The sequence below is a fragment of the Mus musculus genome, chromosome 10 (genome assembly GCF_000001635.26).
Source record: "Mus musculus strain C57BL/6J chromosome 10, GRCm38.p6 C57BL/6J".
Classification (NCBI taxonomy): Eukaryota; Metazoa; Chordata; class Mammalia; order Rodentia; family Muridae; genus Mus; species Mus musculus.
The window spans coordinates 117,004,805-117,026,903 of record NC_000076.6 but is presented as its reverse complement, the minus strand read 5'-3'; the positions used below and the strand labels follow the sequence as shown (position 1 = coordinate 117,026,903).

The 22,099-nt window shown below is 47.4% G+C and overlaps 1 protein-coding gene across 6 annotated transcripts in view; it reads right to left on the bottom strand.

The window, feature by feature from the left end:
* Window positions 1-1,216: 1,216 nt before the first annotated feature.
* The window catches only part of Best3 (bestrophin 3), a 39,374-nt gene continuing 18,491 nt past the window's right edge, over window positions 1,217-22,099 (bottom strand). For 5 of the 6 annotated variants that reach the window (XM_030245153.1, XM_006513830.3, XM_006513827.3 and 2 more), the window contains 3 exons: window positions 19,236-19,316; window positions 17,863-18,014; window positions 1,217-2,967 (listed from right to left, as the gene is read on the bottom strand). In XM_030245153.1, coding sequence (XP_030101013.1) covers window positions 2,058-2,967; window positions 17,863-18,014; window positions 19,236-19,316 — 1,143 coding nt within the window. In that variant the 3' untranslated portion in view covers window positions 1,217-2,057. The remainder of the gene's footprint in view (window positions 2,968-17,862; window positions 18,015-19,235; window positions 19,317-22,099) is intronic. The other variant, NM_001007583.1, reaches the window with a different exon arrangement.

Below are 22,099 nucleotides of genomic sequence, written 5' to 3'. Positions count from 1 at the left end.
TGGGACAAAGTGCTAGCAGATCCAGGGCCTCACAGACAGCATGGTATAGTAAGGAAGTGTGGGCTCTTAAGCCAGATACCCTGGCTAATGTGAGTTCAGGAAAATGAGTTCTCAGATGCACCTGTTTTCATCTCTGTAAAGTGGAGCTAAAGGTACACGTTGGTCTCATCGCTCTCGTTCAAGGATTCTGAGGTCATCTGTGGACTTCAGACCGGACTGCAAGGAGCATGGAGACACCCGATCAGTGTCACTGCTATTAGACTTTCTTGTTCCTGAAGCCACATCTCAAGCTTCAGGACACGACAGGTGGAAAGGCTAGCCCTCAGGATGCAAAGCTTTTCAAGGCTTCGAGCTTGCACAACATAACGTGCAGGCTTCTCAAAGGCGGTTGGCAACTCTGTTCTCATTGTGCGGTCCTGGACCCTGTAATCCACAAAGCTCTCATATCCTGCTTCATAATAAGACAACCAGATCGACATAGTAACTGGTCCCATGCTGTGACACAGCTGGGATGGTTTTGGTTAGGACTGTGTTCAGCAGATCCAAACCATGTCACCCTTCGGTGGTGCAGCACTCAGCTATGCAGTTTTCATATCCCTTAGCTTTGTTGTTCTTTCGTGTCCAAGAGGAAGGAGCAGGAACGGGAGGAAGAGCAGGAGGAGGAGGAGGAGCAGGAGCAGGAGGAGGAGGAGGAACAGGAGGAGGAACAGGAGGAGGAACAGGAGGAGGAGCAGGAGGAGGAGCAGGAGGAGGAGGAGGAACAGGAGGAGGAGCAGGAGGAGGAGCAGGAGGAGGGGCAGGAGGAGGAGGAGGAGCAGGAGGAGGAGCAGGAGGAGGAGGAGGAACAGGAGGAGGAACAGGAGGAGGAGCAGGAGGAAGAGGAGGAGGAGCAGGAGGAGGAGCAAGAGGAAGAGGAGGAGCAGGAGGAGGAGCAGGAGGAAGAGGAGGAGGAGCAGGAGGAGGAACAGGAGAAGGAGCAGGAGGAGGAGCAGGAGGAGGAGGAGGAACAGGAGGAGGAGCAGGAACAGGAGGAGGAGCAGGAGGAGGAGCAGGAGGAGGGGCAGGAGGAGGAGGAGGAGCAGGAGCAGGAGGAGGAGCAGGAGGAGGAGGAGGAACAGGAGGAGGAACAGGAGGAGGAACAGGAGGAGGAACAGGAGGAGGAGCAGGAGGAGGAGCAGGAGGAGGAGCAGGAGGAGGGGCAGGAGGAGGAGGAGGAGCAGGAGCAGGAGGAGGAGCAGGAGGAGGAGCAGGAGGAGGGGGAGGAGCAGGAGGAGGAGCAGGAGGAGCAGAGGGTTTGAGATGATGGTGGGTACCATCAACCCACACTCACCTCTCTGGCAAGCCTAGAAGCATGGGAGGCTAGGTGTGTTAGATTCCTGTACTAGTGTCTTATAGTTTGAGCAGGTGACAGAGTTGGAAAGAGGGACAGATTAGAGTCATGGGAGGAGCTAGACAGGGAGAAAGGAAGAGGAAAAATGGAAGAGTAAAAGGGAGAGAGAGAAACGAAGATCCGACAATGAGATAGTTCTTGAAGAGAAGTGGAACTTTCTGGAGCTGAGGGAGTTTAAGGATTAAGGAAAGATGGTAGCAATGTTATAGAAGGTAGGTGTGAGATGGTCAGGAAGTCAGTGGAACAACTCTAAGCAGAAAAGGATCTCTGGGCATGGCATGGTCTGACTCTTCTTGTCTCTGTAGCTAAAGGAAAAGAGAGGTAGGGGAAGGAGCCAGGAAAGGAACAAGACACTTTGTGTCTGGGCCTTTGTTTCTATAGTATTGGACTATGATCTGTTTTGGCTCTTCCCAAAGCTAATCAAGTGTAAGTGTATAAGCCATATGCATTTATATGATATCCCTTATTTGGTTACGGTAATCAATTTGGGCTGTAAAACTTCCATGAAAGCCCCTGTGTGCTAGACAATGTGGATGTGTTTGATCATAACGCCCTTCAGAGTTCTAAGTAGCTTGTATAGTAGGATCATTTCTCCAAATGCTGGCCAGTTCCTGGGGGCCGATTCCGGGACTGGTGCAGACAGCTTTATGTAAAGTAGGGAGCTGGGTTAGAACCAGGTCCTGGGGCGCTGTGGTGTTCCCTTCGGGGATTCTCCAGTGTGCTCGTTGTTAAACTCCAAGATGTCTGTTTCCTTATCCAAACTTTCCATTAAGTACAGGATGTCGGGGGCGAGGGCAGAGCCAGCCCCAGGATGGATTCCGTTGGTCTCTGAGGGTGTTTCTGTGTCAGGTAAAAGAAGAGCATCCCGGGGACTCACAGGATCTGGACCTAAGTTTCCCAGCGAGGTGTGCCTGGACTCCAGAAACTCTGGCAGGCTCCACCTTTTGGGAAATCTGTCATCCTCTAGATCTTCCTCGAACTTGAACAAGTCTCTTTCAGTACTGGCTGAAGTAGTCTGGGGATTGGGGTCTCCAGGTGGGGTCCCTGAAGGCTCTACCTGCTGCTCAGTCCCGCTCGGCTGCACCCCGGTGAACTCGAGGCTCAAGATGGAGGTAGTGGAGTCATGCTGATGGCTGTCTGCTGAGAACGCTGGTGCTTCAGCGGCGGTGATTAGGACCTCAGGGACCTGGGGCATTTTGGTAGGGGAGGACCTCACGCTGGACTGCGGGCTCAGGCTCTGCAGCGTGCTGGTACGGCTGGTCTCCCTGATGGTGGACAGTTCTCCCATGCTGGAGTGCAGCTTGGGGCTGCCCTCTTGGGAGCGGGATTGCTTCCGTGTGGGCGAGCCTCGGTGGGGGTTCCTGGACGGCACATCCAGCAGATCCCGAGCTGGGCTTGGGGGTAAGAACATGGAGCTGTCGCTGGCCTGCCTGCCGAAGCTCCTCCTCCTCCTGGGGCTGCCAGGATGCTCGTGGGTACTCAGGAAGCGCTTGACCCTCCTCATCACTGAGTGCCGGTTTCCGTGTTTCTCGTAGTTCCACAGCCAGTCCTCTGCGGGGAAGTTGGACCCGGACAGCCTGAAGGGAGCACATGACAGAAGACAGAGTAGCTGCAGGACGAACCGTGGGGTTGGTCACAAAGTTAAGAGGTGAGTCACAGCGACTGCCACTTACACATTCAAAATGATAACGGAGGAGACGTAGAGGGAAAGAATGTTATGAGCGCACGGTCCATTAGGAATGAAGTGATGACATCATCACATATCTAGTTGCCTCTAGAAAATTCCACTGAATAGACAGACGTCTCCTCTTATCTCTGAGAGCTACATTCCAAGATCCCCAGTGGATTCCCAGCAGGATGGGAATGCCTTTCCTATCTTAGCTAAACGTGCACCACTCGTGGCTATCACTTACTTATTTAAAGACAAGAGTCTCGTGTCCCAGACTATACTGCCTAGGATCATTTGAACTTCTAATCCTGATATCCTCCACTTGCCAAGTTTTGGGACTACAGGTATGCGCTAGCATCCTTGTCTATGTGGCTAAATAACTTTTAAGTTAAAAAATGTTATTACTATGTGTCTCTGTGTATGCTGTATGTGTGTGAGTGTGGGCACACATGTGTCATGGCGTGATTGTAGAGGGCAGCTTTTTGGAGTCAATTCTTTCCCTCCCGAGTGTGTTCCAGGGATCCAACCCAGGTTATCAGGCTTCTGTGGCAAGTCTATATTTACAGCCGAGCCATCTTGTCTATCCTTCTGTAATGTTGGCAGCGTCGCGCATGACAGTAAAACTATCATGGGTTCTCTTCCCATTCTTAACGATATCATGGGTAGATTTGTTCTTGTCCATATTAACAAACGGCACATATTTTTCATTCATCAAGAACTTTCACTTTTCATGTAAGGGACACATCTCACAACCTCTCTTAGACAGAGCCCAAAACTATCAGTGCTGTTACTCTTGTGGACCTATTATAAAGCAGAAAAAATAAATTAAGGTATCTTTCTGACACAAGCACTTCCATGCTGGTACCTCTGTCGCTCTGATAACTGAGCTGGGTAGGAAGTTAGGGCCAGGTAGGGCTCGCACTACAGATACAAGGGACAGAGGGGTTGGTTCACAGCCAGATGGGGTGCTGTCAGAGCCCCACATACCCTCGCACTGCCAGAGTGGGATGCAATTTATGATCCATGAGTTGTTTCTGACACCTCCTACTTAACACCTTTGGGCTGTGGTTGACTCTGTATAACTGAAACCAGCGGCGGAGACCAGAGGGGCTTTTCATGTACTAATAAAGGCACGGCATGAAGGGACTTTTCATGTACTAATAAAGGCATGGCATGAAGGGACAGCACCACCGTGTTAGGATGAGATAGTTCTACCCACATGGACGACCTTCCGGAGTCTCGGTGACCTCCGAGGGTTTCCAGACTGCACTTTGAAAATTACTGACCTAGCAACTTGAACGTTAGTATACACTGTACAAAAAGTGCATTTTTCCTCTTTTTATTAGAGTTGAAATAAAGACAGACTTCCCCGGGACCCATCATTCACCCCACTTTATAAAAAAAAAAAAAAATAATGGATCATAGCTAAACTCCAGAGGCTTCACAGACTGGTGGGATGGCTCAGCGCATAGTGCTTGCCGTGTAAACCTGGTAACCTGAGCTTGATGCCAAGAACCCAAGGGAAAGGACCTTACAGGGTTGTCTTGTGACCTTCATACTGCCTATGTGCCACACGTGTGCCCTGCCCCCAGATAAATTAAACAAGAGATCAGGAATGCAAACGACCGCTAATGCTCACTTAGCTATCAGTGATGATGATCACAGTCCATGTTGCTATGGTTAAAACACTTTAAAGCCCCGTGAGTGAGGTCCAGGAGGATCATGGCGCCTAAGGAGTTACTGAGGCTAAAGTGGAAGCCTTACTCCAACACTTTTGCTTCTTTCCACTTTGATATAAAGCCTGCCACCCAGGCATCAAAAGATGCTAGAGCCCAGGACTGTATAACAAGTGAGATGCAGCTCTCAGAAGGAGCTGAGATAATGTCTGGAGAGAGCTTGACACTTCAGCTACTCACTCAGGGCTTGGTGAGGAGGAGTCAGAAAGTCGTGGATAGGATGCGTGGAGGTGAGGTGGGTTTTCTGTGTGGCTGGGGTCCCTGGGTAGGTTTGATGGAACTTAAGAACTCCCTGTGGAAATGCTGGCATTTAGATGCAAGATGCCATGTTTACTCTTTTCAATCCCCTTCAAGGATTAAATAAAATAATTAAATGAGGCAAGGAAGCCCTTTGGCAGTGAGGTCTACTCTTGCCTCAGAGGGTTGCCCCACATCTCTGTCAGCTTCAGCCTTGCTGGGGTTTGAAGAACAACTTGAACATTTGCACCGAGGTACCAGTGGTTCCTGCTGGCTCAGGGAGCAGCAGCCATGCTGTCCCAGTCCAGGGCCGGTGACCATACCCACAGCGACAAGATGCCTTGTGCCAGGTGTGTCTTCTGTGACACGAAGGAAAAGGCTGGTGGGGATGCAGGTGAGAGCGCAGAGAGGACTGCCAAAGGCGACGCGCTCCTGCGGTTATGAATAAAAGATGGATGAGATGATCGCTCAGCTAAATGTCCTGGGATGGGGCTCGATTACAACTGCGGGCTGTTATTCTGAAGCCCCGACAGTGCCCTTGGCTACTGGATAGTCTCCTGGCCCTCCCTCCAGAGCCAGTGCGGATCCGGTTACACGGCCTAGGGAGATGCAGACTCACGCTTTGGTGGCCCTGGTGACCCTGCTGGTTGGGTTTCATTAGGTCAGCTCACAGGACCTCATTAGTCACGCTTTACAGCAATCTACTTAGCTGGGGAGTTTGCAGAGGAGTGGCAGACACAGCCGCACACTATGACTGCCAAACTGGAGGTGCTCCGAGAACGTGAGGTCTTGCTGGCACAGGCTTTATGGGACAGACATATTCTTTCTTCTTGGGACATTGACAATTCATTTGGTTTGTTTCCCCTTGAGGACATCCAAGCTACTCTGTCAGAGAGAGGGTCATAGTCTTCTAGAACGAAAATCTGTATTAATATTGTTTCAGAACTTTGTGACTCAAAAGGGAAAGTCAAATAAACAAAACAAAATGGACCGGCAAGATGGCTCAGTGGATAAGGGCGTTTGCGGCCTATCCTGATGAATGGAGTTTGATCTCTGGAACCCATATGGTAGAAGCGGAGAAGAGGTATTTGTAAGTTATCCTCTGACTCCACATATGCACAAAGGCTTGTGTGTGTTCAATACATACACACACATGTATATACACACAAATTTATAAACATACACACACACATATATACATATACTTACACATACTAGACACACAGACACACATATACTTTATACACACACACACACACACACACACACACACACATATATATATATATATATATATACTATACATTCATACACATACATACACTAGACACACATAAACATTTACACACACACACTCACCAAGTAAGTATATATAAAAAAAACCCTCTAAGTGCATGAGTGTAGAGGAGCGGTACACTCACCTATAGCAATCACAGTAAGCCCCCAAATCAGATTGCAGAAAACCCAACAAGCAAGCGTGCTGACTGGGGGAAGGTCGCCTAACTGATCCACACTGGGGAGACCCACCATATTATACTTTCCTGCCTCATAAGATTGTGGTGTGGACACACGAGATTTACCTGCTAAATTTTATGGCTAACTTTGTCCAGCCTCAACCATGTGCAATCTATTACACCATATACCTTATTACTTTTTACGTTTGAAATTAAGTTTTTGTGCCAGCATTTTTTTTTTTCAAAAATTAGACCTGCATAGATGAAGAACAGACAGGACATTTCCCAAGAAAGCGATGACTTAGATGAACACAGGAGCGGGAATTAGTGTGGGTTTGAGTTGGTGTTGGTCCTGGCCAGGATGAGAGTCTTCGGGTGTGTTGTGAGGGTTCGGGCTTTGTCTTCCAGGCTGAAACGGCCTGGTTTTGCTATTGCCTGCACTGGAGAGGCTACGTGAACAGCAATGTTGATGAGCTCGTAGGGTAGGAAACACACCTTGGAGGGGTCCCACGGATCCTGCCAGCCTGACACTGGGCCTTGGGGAAGACACTTGGGGTCTCATGGATCTCATAATGGGGCAATAAGGGGTGTCCTCAAGGTCCCAGTGCCAGGACAGAGCATACACACAGCTCCTCAGTAGTAAGTACAAAATGAGTGACATTTCCTCTGAGTGCTGGGGCCATCAAAGGATTTTGCTGACACTCAACGCCAGTGCTCTTCCTCTAAAAGCCAGGGTTTTGATGTTCTTGTGTGATGACATGTGTATGTGTGTCTGTACATCTAGTGCGTGTAGTATGTGTGTGTGTGTGTGTGTATGTAGTGTGTATGTTTATGCACAGTGTGTTTTGATGTTCTGATATGCAGAAACTCAGTTGAAGAACAGAATGGGCCCGGCAGTGATGATGCACGCCTTTAATCCCAGCACTTGGGAGGCAGAGGCAGATGGATTTCTGAGTTCGAGGCCAGCCTGGTCTACAGAGTGAGTTCCAGGATAGCCAGAGCTAAACAGAGAAACCCTGTCTCAAAAAAAACCAAAAGCCAAAACCAAAACCAAAACAAAACAGATGGCCTGAAGATTAGAGGATATGTTAAAAAAGAGAGAGAGAAAGAGAGAAAGTGCAGTGTACTTAAGTTGCTCTTGATCTCACTATGTGGAGACTTCAGATGTTTCCTCTTGTTTCCACCTCCCAGGTACTGGCCTGATACACGCCTGGCTGGTGAAGTGCTGGGGACGGAACGTACCTGCACCTTCCTTTGACTTTTAAAGTATATTTTTAGTACACGCCAGAGGCCTCCATATAATGGCACTTAAACAACTACAGCGGAAGCAGTACACGATAGGAACACTCCCACTTTGTTGCTTTGTGTCAGAGATGTCAGCTGAAACAGCCAGTTTGTATTTCAGAACTCATTTGAATTGAGACAGGCAGGCAATCGGACACAGGACGACATTCCCGGGAGGTGCCACGCGGCCACCGGTTTAGAGAGGTGAAGAGAAAGAGTTGTTCAGGTAGGACAAATGACTCTGGGGATTTGAGGGGCAGGATGCTGCCACCCAGGTAGACACTATCCCTGCCATGTTGGGAGACTCATGTGACTCTCTGTGACTTAACACCACACATGGTAAAATGGTGGCAATGACATTTTTACTTGCCTTTTATGTTGCTCGGGAGCTGAAAGGGGGGCACACATCAGAGGACTTTGGAGAACAAATGCTGTGAAAGGGATTCTGTCAGTCACTGGCAGCTCTCAGAAGCAGTCCCTGGGGGCCAGAGGGAGTGGTAAAAATGCTCGCCAGTCAAGGCCTTTTTCTTCTTTGAAAGAGTTCTTTAAAAATCGGTCACTGCAGTTGGGAGTTTCCCCAGACAGTTGAAATCCTTAGATAGGATGACTTAGCAGCTAGTTAACAGACTGGGGCACTGGCTGTGTGTGGAGAGGGTGTACAAGGGCTGGCAGAAGCTGGGACCAGGGCAGAAGGCCAGGGCTAACTACATGATGGGAGCTGGGAGTCAGCTCTGCCCCGCCCTGGCCTTTCAGGATTATTACCATTTGCTGGACATTGCCGCCTCTGTAAGTCACCCATACACAGATTCGGGACCCGTGGAAATGAGCAAGGTTGTCCCCCACAGACTGCTTTTGAAAGACGTATAGGAGGAAGGAAAACATGCAGTGCAGCAGAGAGATGTCTCAGTGGAAGCTAGTTTCACATCCAGTGTTGAAAGCGAACAAGGCCTGGCATCCAAAAGCATCCATTGAACACCTGCAAAGCCGTCAGACAAGCGCTAAGGGCGTCAGTGTCAGCTACAGAGAAGCCTGTTTCATGGTGCAGAACAATCTCCATCCCATGTTATTGTAACAAGCAGAGGCAAGAGCCTGGCTTCCAAAGGTCACAGCACAGTGCCCGCTTTCTTAGTGTGTGTCTGATGTATAAAGACCAGAACTGGCCCCTGCGAATGACTTGGAAGACCTAATGTGTTCTGTTCTGTTTTCAAAGCAGCTCTGACCTCATGCGTCTAGTGGGCGTGATTACAGTGGGCGTGATTACAGTGGGCGTGATTACAGTGGGTGTGGTTACAGTGGGTGTGGTTACAGTGGGCGTGATTACAGTGGGCGTGATTACAGTGGGCGTCATTACAGTGGGTGTGATTACAGTGGGCGTCATTACAGTGGGTGTGATTACAGTGGGTGTGATTACAGTGGGTGTGATTACAGTGGGTGTGGTTACAGTGGGCGTGATTACAGTGGGTGTGATTACAGTGGGTGTGATTACAGTGGGTGTGATTACAGTGGGCGTCATTACAGTGGGTGTGATTACAGTGGGTGTGATTACATTGGGTGTGATTACAGTGGGTGTGATTACAGTGGGTGTGGTTACAGTGGGCGTGATTACAGTGGGCGTCATTACAGTGGGTGTGATTACAGTGGGTGTGATTACAGTGGGCGTGATTACAGTGGGTGTGATTACAGTGGGCGTCATTACAGTGGGAGTGATTACAGTGGTTGTGATTACAGTGGGTGTGATTACAGTGGGCGTGGTTACAGTGGGTGTGATTACAGTGGGTGTGATTACAGTGGGTGTGATTACAGTGGGTGTGATTACAGAGCTTTGGGAAGTTGAGAGCGCGCATCCCACCTCGCTGGCCTTTTTTTGATCCACATTTGAAATAGTGTTTCGACAATTTAAATAATAAAAAAGTTGTCTTAACATAATTCAAACGAGGAGCTTGGGAGAATGGGACTTAATCTGGGGAGTTCTAATTCCCATGTCAGCTAGATTGTTTTAAAACTGTGGTGCTCTCAGTCAGGAGGCTACACCAGCAAGAGCTGGTGGGGAGCCTAAGAGCCTATCAGGGCAGAGGCCCCGTGCAGAGGGCAGTTGGCCACAGGCGGCAGAGCTACCAAGCCCATTAGAGGGGAACACTTACTTTTTTTTTTCCTCATCCTTCTTTTATTAAATTCAGAATCAAACAATTAAAAAATGAGTGAGCAAATGGATAAGAGAAAAAAGAGAAAATGAAGGGGTCACAGCAGAAATGATATTTATCCTCACCAGCATCTGCTGTCACCTGAGTTTTTGATCTTAGCCATTCTGACTGGTGTGAGATGGAATCTCAGGGTTGTTTTGATTTGCATTTCCCTGATGATTAAGGAGGTTGAACATTTTTTTAGGTGCTTCTCAGTCATTCGGTATTCCTCAGGTGAGAATTCTTTGTTTAGCTCTGAGCCCCATTTTTTAATGGGGTTATTTGATTTTTCTGGAGTCCACCTTCTTGAGTTCTTTATATATATTGGATATTAGTCCCCTATCTGATTTAGGATAGGTAACGAGGATGTGGAGAAAGAGGAACACTCCTCCATTGTTGGTGGGATTGCAAGCTTGTACAACCACTCTGGAAATCAGTCTGGCGGTTCCTCAGAAAATTGGACATAGTACTACTGGAGGATCTCGCAATACCTCTCTTGGGTATATATCCAGAAGATGTTCCAACTGGTAATAAGACACATGCGCCACTATGTTCATAGCAGCCTTATTTATAATAGCCAGAAGCTGGAAAGAACCCTGATGCCCCTCAACAGAGGAATGGATACAGAAAATGTGGTACATTTACACAATGGAGTACTACTCAGCTATTAAAAATAATGATTTTATGAAATTCCTAGCCAAATGGATGGACCTGGAGGGCATCATCCTGAGTGAGGTAACCCAATCACAAAAGAACTCACATGATATGTACTCACTGATAAGTGGATATTAGCCCAGAAACTTAGAATACCCAAGATACAAGTTGCAAAACACATGAAACTCAAGAAGAACGAAGACCAAAGTGTGGTCACTTTGCTTCTTCTTAGAATTGGGAACAAAACACCCATGGAAGGAGTTACAAAGTTTGGAGCTGAGACGAAAGGATGGACCATCTAGAGACTGCCACACCCGGGGATCCATCCCATAATCAGCCACCAAACCCAGACACTATTGCATATGCCAGCAAGATTTTGCTAAAAGGACCCTGATATAGCTGTCTCTTGTGAGGCTATGTTGGTGCCTGGCAAACACATCAGCTATTGGATGGATCACAGGGCCCCCAATGGAGGAGCTAGAGAAAGTACCCAAGGAGCTAAAGGGATCTGCAACCCTATAGGTGGAACACTTACTTTTAACCTCATGCATGGTGGAATGAGGGTCAAAGCTGTGACTACGGCTTTACAAACGGACAAGTAACCCTGGGGATGAACTGGGAGGCAAGGGGCTTAGGGTTAGGAGAAAAAGTGAATGGCCAGAATGTTGGGTTTACCCAGCCTCCTGGAGGACAGTCATCTCGGTAGTCACTTGTGGAGAGCCGTGCGTGCCGCAAGCAATCGCCATTATAAGATGGCACTGGCCTCCGCTGTGCCTAACTAGTAAACAAGCCTTGTACGCAGGTGTGAGAGTGAACTCACTCCTAGTCACTGCCCATTCTTGGGGCGTAATAGTGGGGTGATGGGCGAGCAACGAATCAGGAGCTGTCATGCCACATCAGGTGCTGAAACGTCACGCTGCGGGCTATATAAGCAGCGCCATTTTCCCGGTTCGGGGTCCTCCTGAGAAGTAAGCAATAAAGCTTGGCCACAGAAGATTCCGGTTATCCTGAGTGTGTTCTTGCCGGAGGGGACAAAAGCTTGGGATAAGTGGTGCTGAAACCCGGGATCGAACCAGGGACCTTTAGATCCGCGACTGTCACTCAGGCTGGAAACTGCCCTAGATCCTCCACCTTCCCACCACCTCTTTGTGGCCTATTTGAGTGTTCGGACTAAGAGTTATGACAAACTTGGTCTCCCGCACCGTTCCTGAGGCGTATCTAACTACACGATACCACCTCGGCTATGATGTCACAGTCCCCACGGCTTGACGGAGGCACTACAGCCCAGCCCTCTGCCCCCCCACCCCAATACAATTGTATTCGGCAGATGTTCTTGGCAAAGATAATTACACCGTGCACACCTGATACTATTTAAAGATGAGGACTGAGCACCCAAGGTGACCCCGTCTGGGCAGGCGGAAGAGTCCCCGTGGTGGTGATGAACCTAGCGTACATTCATTTCTATGGGAGGCTTGCTGCTCCTTCCTTTCTGGCACATTAGGGGAAAGGAGATCAATGTGCCAAGAGTACATTTTTGAGGAAGTGAGTGATTCAGGACTTGAGCTATTTTTAGTGGTTTATAACATAAGCATGCAATCATATCTAGCAGACTATGTGTTTTCTTATAAAGCTAAAATAAATTACTTGAACATACTGGCTAAGAAATGATTACTGAAAATACCAGGCTAGAAATACATTGAATGGAAAAAAATATAAGTAATGAACTTTAGCAATATCTTTGCTTGCTATGATATGCACTTTCCTGTATTTGATAATTACTATTATCTACTGTGCCAGCTTGGATACTTTGTATACATTGAGTGCAAATTTGTATAATTAGAAGATGGGGATTGTGGCAAGGTAAACATGCTTAGAAGTTCTGTCAGAAAGACAAGTGAGAGTCATCATTTTGAACACAAATGATGACGTTTTCCAAATTAAGTCTTAGACTTTTCCATTTCTAGCTAGAAGGAATTCTTAGCAGACTGGGCTATTTCTCCTCTCCACTGAGTGGTTCCTTTTGCCACGTGGATCCTTCTAGAAGATTACTGCAAATGTTCGGAGGAGTGGCATGTTATTTAAACAGGAGCTGTGAGCAGACTGCACGTACACATCTGAGCCTGTGGGCGGTCAGCTGCACGGAGAGCAAGCACTGCTGCTATGCTCGGAGCTCCGTTTCGCAGGGTTGCAGTCATCTGTCACAGCTGTCGGTGTTCTAAAGCTCCCGAGGGATTACTGTTTCTTTCTTCTGTTGGGTGTTTTGATTTTCATGGCAGGATGGAAGGGAGCTATGAGACTTCAGGTCTTTGAGTTCCATACACTGTGTCCCTCATCATCTCCAACACTGCTGTCACGGGTAACTCAAGTAATAAAAATGGAATTCTAGAGTGACCCATAATGTTATCACATGAAGATAAAAGCATTTTCCTTCTATTTTTAAACACACACACACATCCATGTGGCAAAAGGATCCACTTAGTAGAGAGAAGAGGAGAAATGAGAAATAGACCAATCAGCTAAGAGTTCCTTCTAGTTAGAAATGGTAAAATTTAAGACTTGTTTTGGAAAATGTCATTTGTGTTGAAAATGATGAGTCACATTTATCTGTCTTTCTGGCAGAACTTCTAAATATGTTTATCATGCCACAATCCTGATCCTCTAATTACACAAATGTGCTCTATCTATCTATCTATCTATCTACCAACAGTGCTGCTTTTAAGCATTTATTCTAGGGACAAACCTTGTTTTATAAGTGTTATTTTCTCATTAATTAATTGGTTAGTTAATTGATCACTGTTTTGAGACTGAGCCTTCTCTCTCTATAGTCCCAGGCTGACCTTAACTCCTCAAGTGCTGGGATTACAGAGCTGGCTTGTAAGTCTTTATTACTGTCCTGCCAAGACCCATGTTCACTTAGGGTTTGGGTGTGTGTGAACAGTTCTTTTGGCTGTCTTCAGAATTTTCTTCATCTTGGTTGATAATGTCTTCGTGGCTAAACTAACAGAGAGATGCCTTCATTAAAACAGTAGTGTCTCGCGCCAGGACAAAAGGGCAAACTAAGCACTAGGCTGAAGTGACCTCCGGTGAGATGGAGGGAAGATTTCAAACATGGAAGAGGACTTTTTCATTGCTCGATCAGTCCATGAGCTGGCTTGCCAAACGCAGGTTGCAGGTTATACGGCAATTATCACTGATTATTAAATCTTTCTAATTTGGGTACTTCATTCAGATTCTGTGTGTGTGCGGGTGTGCTCGTGTGTATAAGTGCTCGTGAGCGTATGTCACGGCATGCCTGTGACAAATGCTTCAGCTACTTCAGATCCGTCTCCCCAGTCCTCCTTTCTGAGTTTTAAGCAGGGAATTTTCCTTCCAAGTTTTGACTCTGAAGCTTTGCTTTTTTTTTTTTTTTTTTTAGCATATTCTATACAAAATCAGAAGATGGAACATCAGTACTGATTTGATATTGGAATTTATGAGGGGCTGGAGAAATGGCTCAGCGGTTAAGAGCACCGACTGCTCTTCCAAAGGTCCTGAGTTCAAATCCCAGCAACCACATGGTGGCTCACAACCATCCGTAACGAAATCTGATGCCCTCTTCTGGAGTGTCTGAAGCTACAGTGTACCTTTTTTTTTTTTTTTTTTTTTTTTTTTTTAAAGAATTTATGAAGCCGGATTTTTTAAATAGCACTTTTTAGATCTGATTGAACAGAGGCAGATGGCTTCACTGAAGCCGCCCCTGGATTAACACACTATGATACCAGATGCTGTGAACGCCTCAGGCGTCACCCCTTTATGGCACCAGACCTCACCCCCCTCCTAGGCCAGCCCAAGCCCCTTTGCATTCTCCCAGGAGTTCACGCCTTCGGATGACATTTACCTGCTCCCTCCCCATGTCATCCTTTCTCTTTCTTACGGCTGTGACTAGTGTCTGGCACACAACTTACTCCACCGTAGGAATCTGGGAAAAGAATTACCCGCGTAAATGGACGCCTTCTATATGTGACAGTACAAGTACACACATAGTTTAAATTTGTACTTCAGATTTGAGGGGGTGGTATTTCTTGATGCATAGCTAGCGTGGGGGGAAGAGAACCTATGGTTTGAACGTGTTCCTTAATACTGACAACAAAGGAGACTCTCTTTCATGTGGAGGTGCATATTGTGTGAATGTGAAAGTCCTTTCTAACTCTGATGAATGCGAGCAGCGCAGCTCCCCAGCCTGCCCTTGCTGGGGACTTTGGTTCGGTGTTCAAGGACATTTTCTTGATCTTAGAATTTCTGACTACAGGTCTGAAAAGGTGATATAAAAAGAGATGCCACCTGGATCGTACACCTCGGTCCCTTTGGGTCAGTGCATAACAACGAAAGACATCCTGCATATCAGATATTTATATTACGACTCACAGTAGCAAAATTACAGTTATGAAGTAGCAACAGAATAATCTTTTGGTTGGGGGTCAGCACAGCACGAGAAACTGTATTAAAGGGTCGCATCGTTAGGAAGGTCAAGAGCCGCTTGCCTTTAACAGAATATGATTAAATGTTTCCTCATTGAAGCATGGCTTTCATATTCTCATCTGCAGGGACACATGAGCCAGCCTTGGCTACCTCAATCCTGTGCCTCCCCACTGTCTACTGTAGTTAGTTTGAGAATGGATGTACTAGCCAACCGTGGCGAAGCCAGCACTTGAGTTTGGAAAGGTGGGGAATCGTGTGCTCTATCCATGTGATTAGGGAGGTTATAAGCTTGGAGTGGCCCAATGCCTTCTTGAGGAGAGGCTGCCTGAAAGCTAAGCCTTGGGACAGAGGCCCAGAATGGGGTGAGAAAGATTAGACAACCGCGAACCCCTCGCATTCCCCCAACCTCTGGAGTGAGCCCTTCCCAGAGTCAGGCTGATTTTTAGGTCCATTGGTTTGAGTTTGTTTTTCTGTCTCAGGCGACTAGAAACCTTAAGTACCACAACCACAGGAAGCATTGGCAGTCATGGCGCACAAAGGTGGCACTGTGAAGGCCTGACCTCCCATGGCCTGTGTTCCCACAGGGAAAGTCTCTGGAGTGTGAAGTGTCCCTTTGATGGTCCTCGCTCTTGCAGAAAAGCCAGAGCAAGTGAGCTGTTGCCTAACGGTTGCTTTGATTAGTCAGTTCTAGCGGAGTTCAGGGGGACCTCTCAGAGTCTCTCGTCTGTTGTCCCCTCTCCCACCCTACCACTCTCCCTTCCGCTGGCTTTCCCTTGTGGCCCCTCCATACCGGGCAGCTAAGTCAGTCATTTTGATGAGAGGCCTTCTCTTTGACAAATGATAATTTTTTCTGCAGTTTTAAATAATATATCTTCCGCTTTTCTCTCGTTTGTCTTACTTTCTGTCCCTACAGTTGACTGAATATGGAAAAGAACTTAGATTTATTTAGTCTTTCTGTGCCTCAGTCTGGAACCCACAAATCAAAGGCCCGACTAACTGATAACGATAACAGTATTCTGTAACCACGTCTCCAGTATCTTATGGTTACAATCTCATTGACTATTCCCCATCACCTGTGGGAACACACATCATCTCAGAGAACTTGTCAGCTGTCTATGTTTTCAAAGTTAGGAACAGGAAGAACAATTTAAATCTTTTTGAGAAGCACAGAAGTTGGCGAAATTATGACCAGGGCAAATATGGGGATCAAACAAAAGTCTTGCATCTCCTTCAATAGTCTTAGCCACGGTGCAGAAACAGCTAAGTGGGCATCAGAACCGGGCACAGAGTGTCAGGCAGATTCCCAGACTCTGGCTGTGAAGTCTGCTTCCTTTACTCCACGTGGTAGAGCTTCAGATACATTGTGTTCTTCCGTGGAAGGGGTTGGGGAAAGGACAAAGTGTATTTAATTACCTAAAAGCAAGCTCACAGAGAAACATGTTAGGTGGCTGTGTTGCTCTGTGACTAATTCCCTAAAAGCAAGCTCACAGAGAAAAATGTTAGGTGGCTGTGTTGCTCTGTGACTAATTACCTAAAAGCAAGCTCACAGAGAAACATGTTAGGTGGCTGTGTGGCTCTGTGACTAATTACCTAAAAGCAAGCTCACAGAGAAACATGTTAGGTGGCTGTGTTGCTCTGTGACCGAGAAGGAACTGGATTTGCTGAGGAGGGTCAGCAATGGGCAACCGCCCTTCCTCAAGAGTGGGCTGGAAGGAGGAGCGCTGGCCTGGAAGGATGGAATTGTCCAGCCTTGGAAACAAGTCTGTGTTATTGCGGGCAACCTTCTGTGGGGAGGGCACCTATGTTACTTTCCTGGTGCCTGAGTCTCTCTCATCGTTTGCCACAACCCCTACTCCCCAGCCCTGAAATGCTGCTTCTGGTACTTTGCTTTGGGTTTCAAAGGGCGTTTGGCTTCAGAGGCCCTTTTGGAACAAGAGTGCACACAAACGAATGAGGACTAGGAGACGTCTGAGTAGAAGCAGAGCTTTGCAGGTAGAGGCTAGAGGCTAGGTATCTGAGCGTGGGGAGAGTCAGGGCCAGGACACTGCTGGACAGGAGAGGGCACACTAGCAACACACACCTTTAACCCCAGCACTTGGGAGGCAGAGGCAGGCAGATTTCTGAGTTTGAGGCCAGCCTGATCTACAGAGTGAGTTCCAGAACAGCCAGGGCTACACAGAGACAACCTATCTCAAAGAAAACCAAAGGGAAAAAAAAATCACGAGACCTATATAAGATAAAGCTAGGCTGAGCTGTACCACTGATGCCGGGTAGGGGTGGGGTTACTACTACTGTGCTTCTAAGGCCCCACCCCTTCCTGTTGAGCTGTGGGAGGGAGAATCATCCTTGATGATGTAGCCCCTGATATGTTTCCCATATTCTAGTACACATTTTGGCAGCATTAATTAGACTTTGAAGGGAGGAAGAAGGAGGAGGAGAAGAAATAAAGAAAAAAAATACTGGGGTTGGAAGGCGGATATTTTGGGGAAGTTGGGGGGGGATAGCTGGGGGTGGATATGATCATACTTCATTGTGTGGTACTCAGTTAGAGGCGGCCTCTGCAACAATCATGTCTGTATCATGTGGCTACGCAAGCCTGAGAATCCGAGTGATCCCAGGAATCCATATAGACATGGACAGAGAGAGCTGACCCTACAAAGTTGCCCTCTGATCTCCACATGCACAACGTGTCACATGCCTATCACATACATACATACATACATACATACATACATACAAACACACAGTACATTTTTTTTAAGTTCTCTGAAATATCCATGGTTTTTAAAAACATGCTTACCCCATTTGGATCGTTGAGCCCAGAAAGGACGGTATGCAGTAGTCGGCAGCCGCCAGTGTGTACGGTGGCCGGGCAGCAGAATCGTCCCAGTAAATGTCCTTCTTCATCTTGGGCAAACTCATATGCATTTCATCCACAGCCAAGAGAGAGACCTGGAATCGTTGGTCGCATTGTTAGAGCAGCTCAGGTGGGAGGAGTTCCGAGCTGGATCGGGGCTGGACAACAGGGCAGGGGCCGAGGGAAAACAGGAAAGCCCAGACAGACAGACTAGCTGCATCCGGGCCTCTGTGGGAAGGTGCAAGTGTTCTTTCCTATTTAAGTGGAGCTGTGCGTCCCGGTTCGCCCTCTGTCCACATGCTCCGGTGTGGTGTTTCATGTCATTGGCAAGATTCCTTTCTCATGTTTGTTTGTTGTTTTGTTTTCAGATATAGCACCATCTTGGTGGCTCCCTGATAGCTACCATTCAACGCCAGGCAGTGCAGAGATGAGCATTCTCAGTCCTTCCTCTTGCCATCCCACAAACGCACCTCTCTCTTCTTCCACTTCCTGGATGCCTTAACTTCAGCCCCCACCCCGTCCTCTCTTTCTTTGAAATAGGGTCTCAGCCTGTATCTCTGTCCACTTTTGAACTTGCAGTCCTCCTTTCTCAGCCTACCCAGTCCTGAGGTTGCAGGCACACGCCGCCAGGCTGGGCTACACTTGTGTCTTTAGGAAAGCAGTGTATCATCAGACCTGCGTGGCGGTAACGGCCTCTCTGTCTTGGCTTAGACAAAGTGACAGATAAACTATTAAGCCTCTGGGAATCCAGTTTTGATGGAGAGGGAAACTTTATGCTTCCTCCCTGACGGACTGGCAGGGCTTCAAACAGACGGATGGGTGAAGGCTTCAGACCCAGATTCTGAAGGGATCCCTCCCTAGAAAGAGAATCCTCGTACCTTCTTGGGCGGCTTGGGTGGGGTAAGGAACTCACTCCTGACTGCAGATGTGAGAAAGAAGCCAGTACTGCTTAGGCTCCTTCCCTGCACGGCTGATCACTGGGGGCTGGTGGGTGGTGGTCAGGAATTCACACAGATTATGTCTGGATGCCAGTCTGTACCACTGCTAATCTCTCGGGTTGACAAATCAAAGGAAGCAAGAGAATGAATTGAGACAGCGCTCTGTCCTGGATGGAAGAGGGCAGATTATAAAGACCACTGCTCACAGGGAAAGGCGACTTGACTTAACTGCAATGGAGATGAGATCTGGGACATTCCAGGTTCCCAAAGGAACAGCAAAGTGCACATAGTGTTTGGCTAGGGCTCTCAAGCCTGGGGACTTACATTTGGGGTTACACGGGATTTATGGTTCACAAAGGACAGGGGAGTTCCTCTCACCTGCAGGTTTCTGTCAATGCACCAGTTTGTTTCAAAGTCATCGTCATCTTCCCCGAAAGGGTTGATCAGCTGCTCTGCAACCTGCAGGTGAGAACACAGGGGGAAGGGAAGCATTGCTCGTGAAGACGGAGAAGGAGCTGGAGGTTCACCCCCTGCCGTAGTCGATCGTTCACAGTCACTTTTAATATATGCAGTCTACGGGTAGTAGGCTATTCTACAGATGTTTATCAGCAAGTAAGCCCCTTCATGGACCCTGCTCTGCAAAAGGACCCATCTGGTCATCTAGATGGGGCTGCTCGTACCCCAGGGAAAGCCAGGAGCAAACCAGTGACTACCTCAGGGCCATTAGCGACATGTGAGGCACTTATGTTGTCTAAGCTTCCAAGCGTCTGTAAAGGCCCAGTGGATAACAAAATTAAAAGCAATAAAAACACAATATCTGTTATAAGACAAAGCTGCACCTGACAGCTGGAGACAGCCGGACCTGCAGGCTTCTCTAGTTTTACACGAAAGATTGAACCTTATCTAAGAAGTTAGTTCTCCTTCTGGGAGACACCTAGCTGGTTTCTCATTAGATACATCGTCTAATATTTGGCTATTACTAAATATTCTTACCATGTTCCTGAATGGAATGGCCTTTTAAACACAAGCTTTAGACGTCAAATTTAACATTTTTGAACAATTTTATTTCATTTTTTTAACATGTGTATGCACGTGTGTGTGTGTGTGTGTGTGTGTGTGATTAATTCCTAGATTCTGAGACCATGCGGTAGAAACTCTACCCACTTGGGGTTAGGGAGGTGACTCAGTAGGTAAGAGTGCTTAGGCTACAAACCCAGGAACTTGAGTTCAAATCCCCAGCACCCATATAAAAAGCCAGGCTTGGCTGGGCCTATTTATAGCACCAGCAATGTAGGGATGAAGACGGGTGGGTATATTCTGGGAGTCCTCTGGCCAGTCAGCCTAGTGAAATGGTAAGGCGGACGAGGAGAGAAAAACCTTGCTTCAAGGCAATGGAGCAGAGACAGACTGAGGAAGAGGCAGACATTCAACCTTGTACTCTGGCCTCCACATATGTTAAGAAGGGTACACACCCTTGCCCACTCACATGCATGTACCACATTGCACACACACAGTCACACAGAGTTAAAAAAAAATAAACTATCCTCGTGGCTTTTTAGGATTTAAGCTAAAACACCTAACTGCTATCCCCCCCCCCACCCCTAGTCTCCACTGTGCGTGGGAATCACTGTCCCTCAAGTTCAATGGGACAAAAATAAGCAAGCAAAGCAAAACCTACTCCCAGCAAACCAGATGCCTGGCTCCCTTCCTCCCCCAGGCCCTCTGATTTACTCAGAGCGAGGGCAGACCTAGGCAACAACACTGAATAAAGCACCCAGAGGCTGTCAGAGCGTGGCAAGGGTGGAGAAGCAGAGAGCTACAGCAGAGACCGCTTGGCCAGAGGAAGCCTCTTCGTAGCAGCTCTGCTGGTCCTTCACTGTGTTGAGGGCTGTCTTCCTCTTCTTGCTCAAGGTTTTGCTTAAACGAAATGGGCCATTATCTCAGCCCTAAAAGTATTTCTGTTATATTCTTATTTTCACTTTTATGGCATCAGTCTTATATATGTTCTTGCAGATTATATTTCATAGTCGAAATGACATCAATGTGCACTGAGTATGTCACGGAGATTAGCTTCCCAGGAGGCCCCATTTGCAGTAAGAAAGATCAAGGCGTGTTTCCTACACTTTGGATAGAGCAGTTCTCTGGAAACGGGGACACGGTCTGCTGGTGTGGGCACTGCACTTTTATTACCCTGGCTTATCTCGAACAGAGCCAGGCTTGTGTGTTTTTGTATTTGGTCTTCAAAAAATGGTTTTAGAGGAAAGAGATTTAGACATCTTACCAGGAAAAGGAGCCACTAACCTCTTTGTGGTTCAGGCTGAACACTTAGCAAGGACACAAGCAGACAGACAATTAAGGAGCTCGGCACAATGATGAAGGACAAAACCAAACAATGGAACAGGGTGATAGTGTGGTTGAGCCATGGTGACTAGGTTGAAAATGATAAAGCCCACTCTCCCGTCTAACAGAGGGTTCAGCTCTCTTACTATTTACCACTCCGTGAATAAAGGTTCTTATGAATCACTGCCATCTGGTTAAAAACATTATTACCACTGGAAGGACATGCTGCTTGTCTTTGGAGTATGATTTGAAATGCCAACATATTTATGAAGATCGAAGCCAATGAAAGAAGTACTATTTACAGAGGAGTTGGTCCCAACCCAAAGACCTGACCACAGGTATCCGTTTGCAAGTATTTGGAAATTTTGTTTCTATAGTCTCCCTGAAAGTATTACTGGATGGCATTGTATTTAAGGAAACTGTTGCCTTTTGGCTTCTTTTCTGTCACATACTAACAGTAATGAAACATCGGGCTTCTGATATTTACAGACTTACATCTGGGGAGGGGCGGAGGTGGTGGTGGTGGTGGGTGGTGGTGGTGACAGACACAGTTCCACACCCATAACCGAACAAGCTTCTCTTGCTGCTCTGACACTCTTTTAGATTTCAGGCAAAAGGAAATGTCACCATTAATCCTGAGGTTTCTGCTCTTAATCCAGATGAGCTTTTTGAAAATGGAATGCATTTCATGGGTGTGACAGCTAGTGGAACTCAGGGGGCTGCAAATGATGATTTACAAAGTGGAGCAGAACCCTGGCATCTGTCACAGCCTTAAAGCTCAGGTCTGCTCTCAAAGGCATGGTGTTCTCATTTCCTCTGCCCAGTTGCGCCTAGAGACTAACACAGGTGCAGCTATGGCTTTAATTACATTACCGCAACCCTACTGGGAGCACACAGAGACT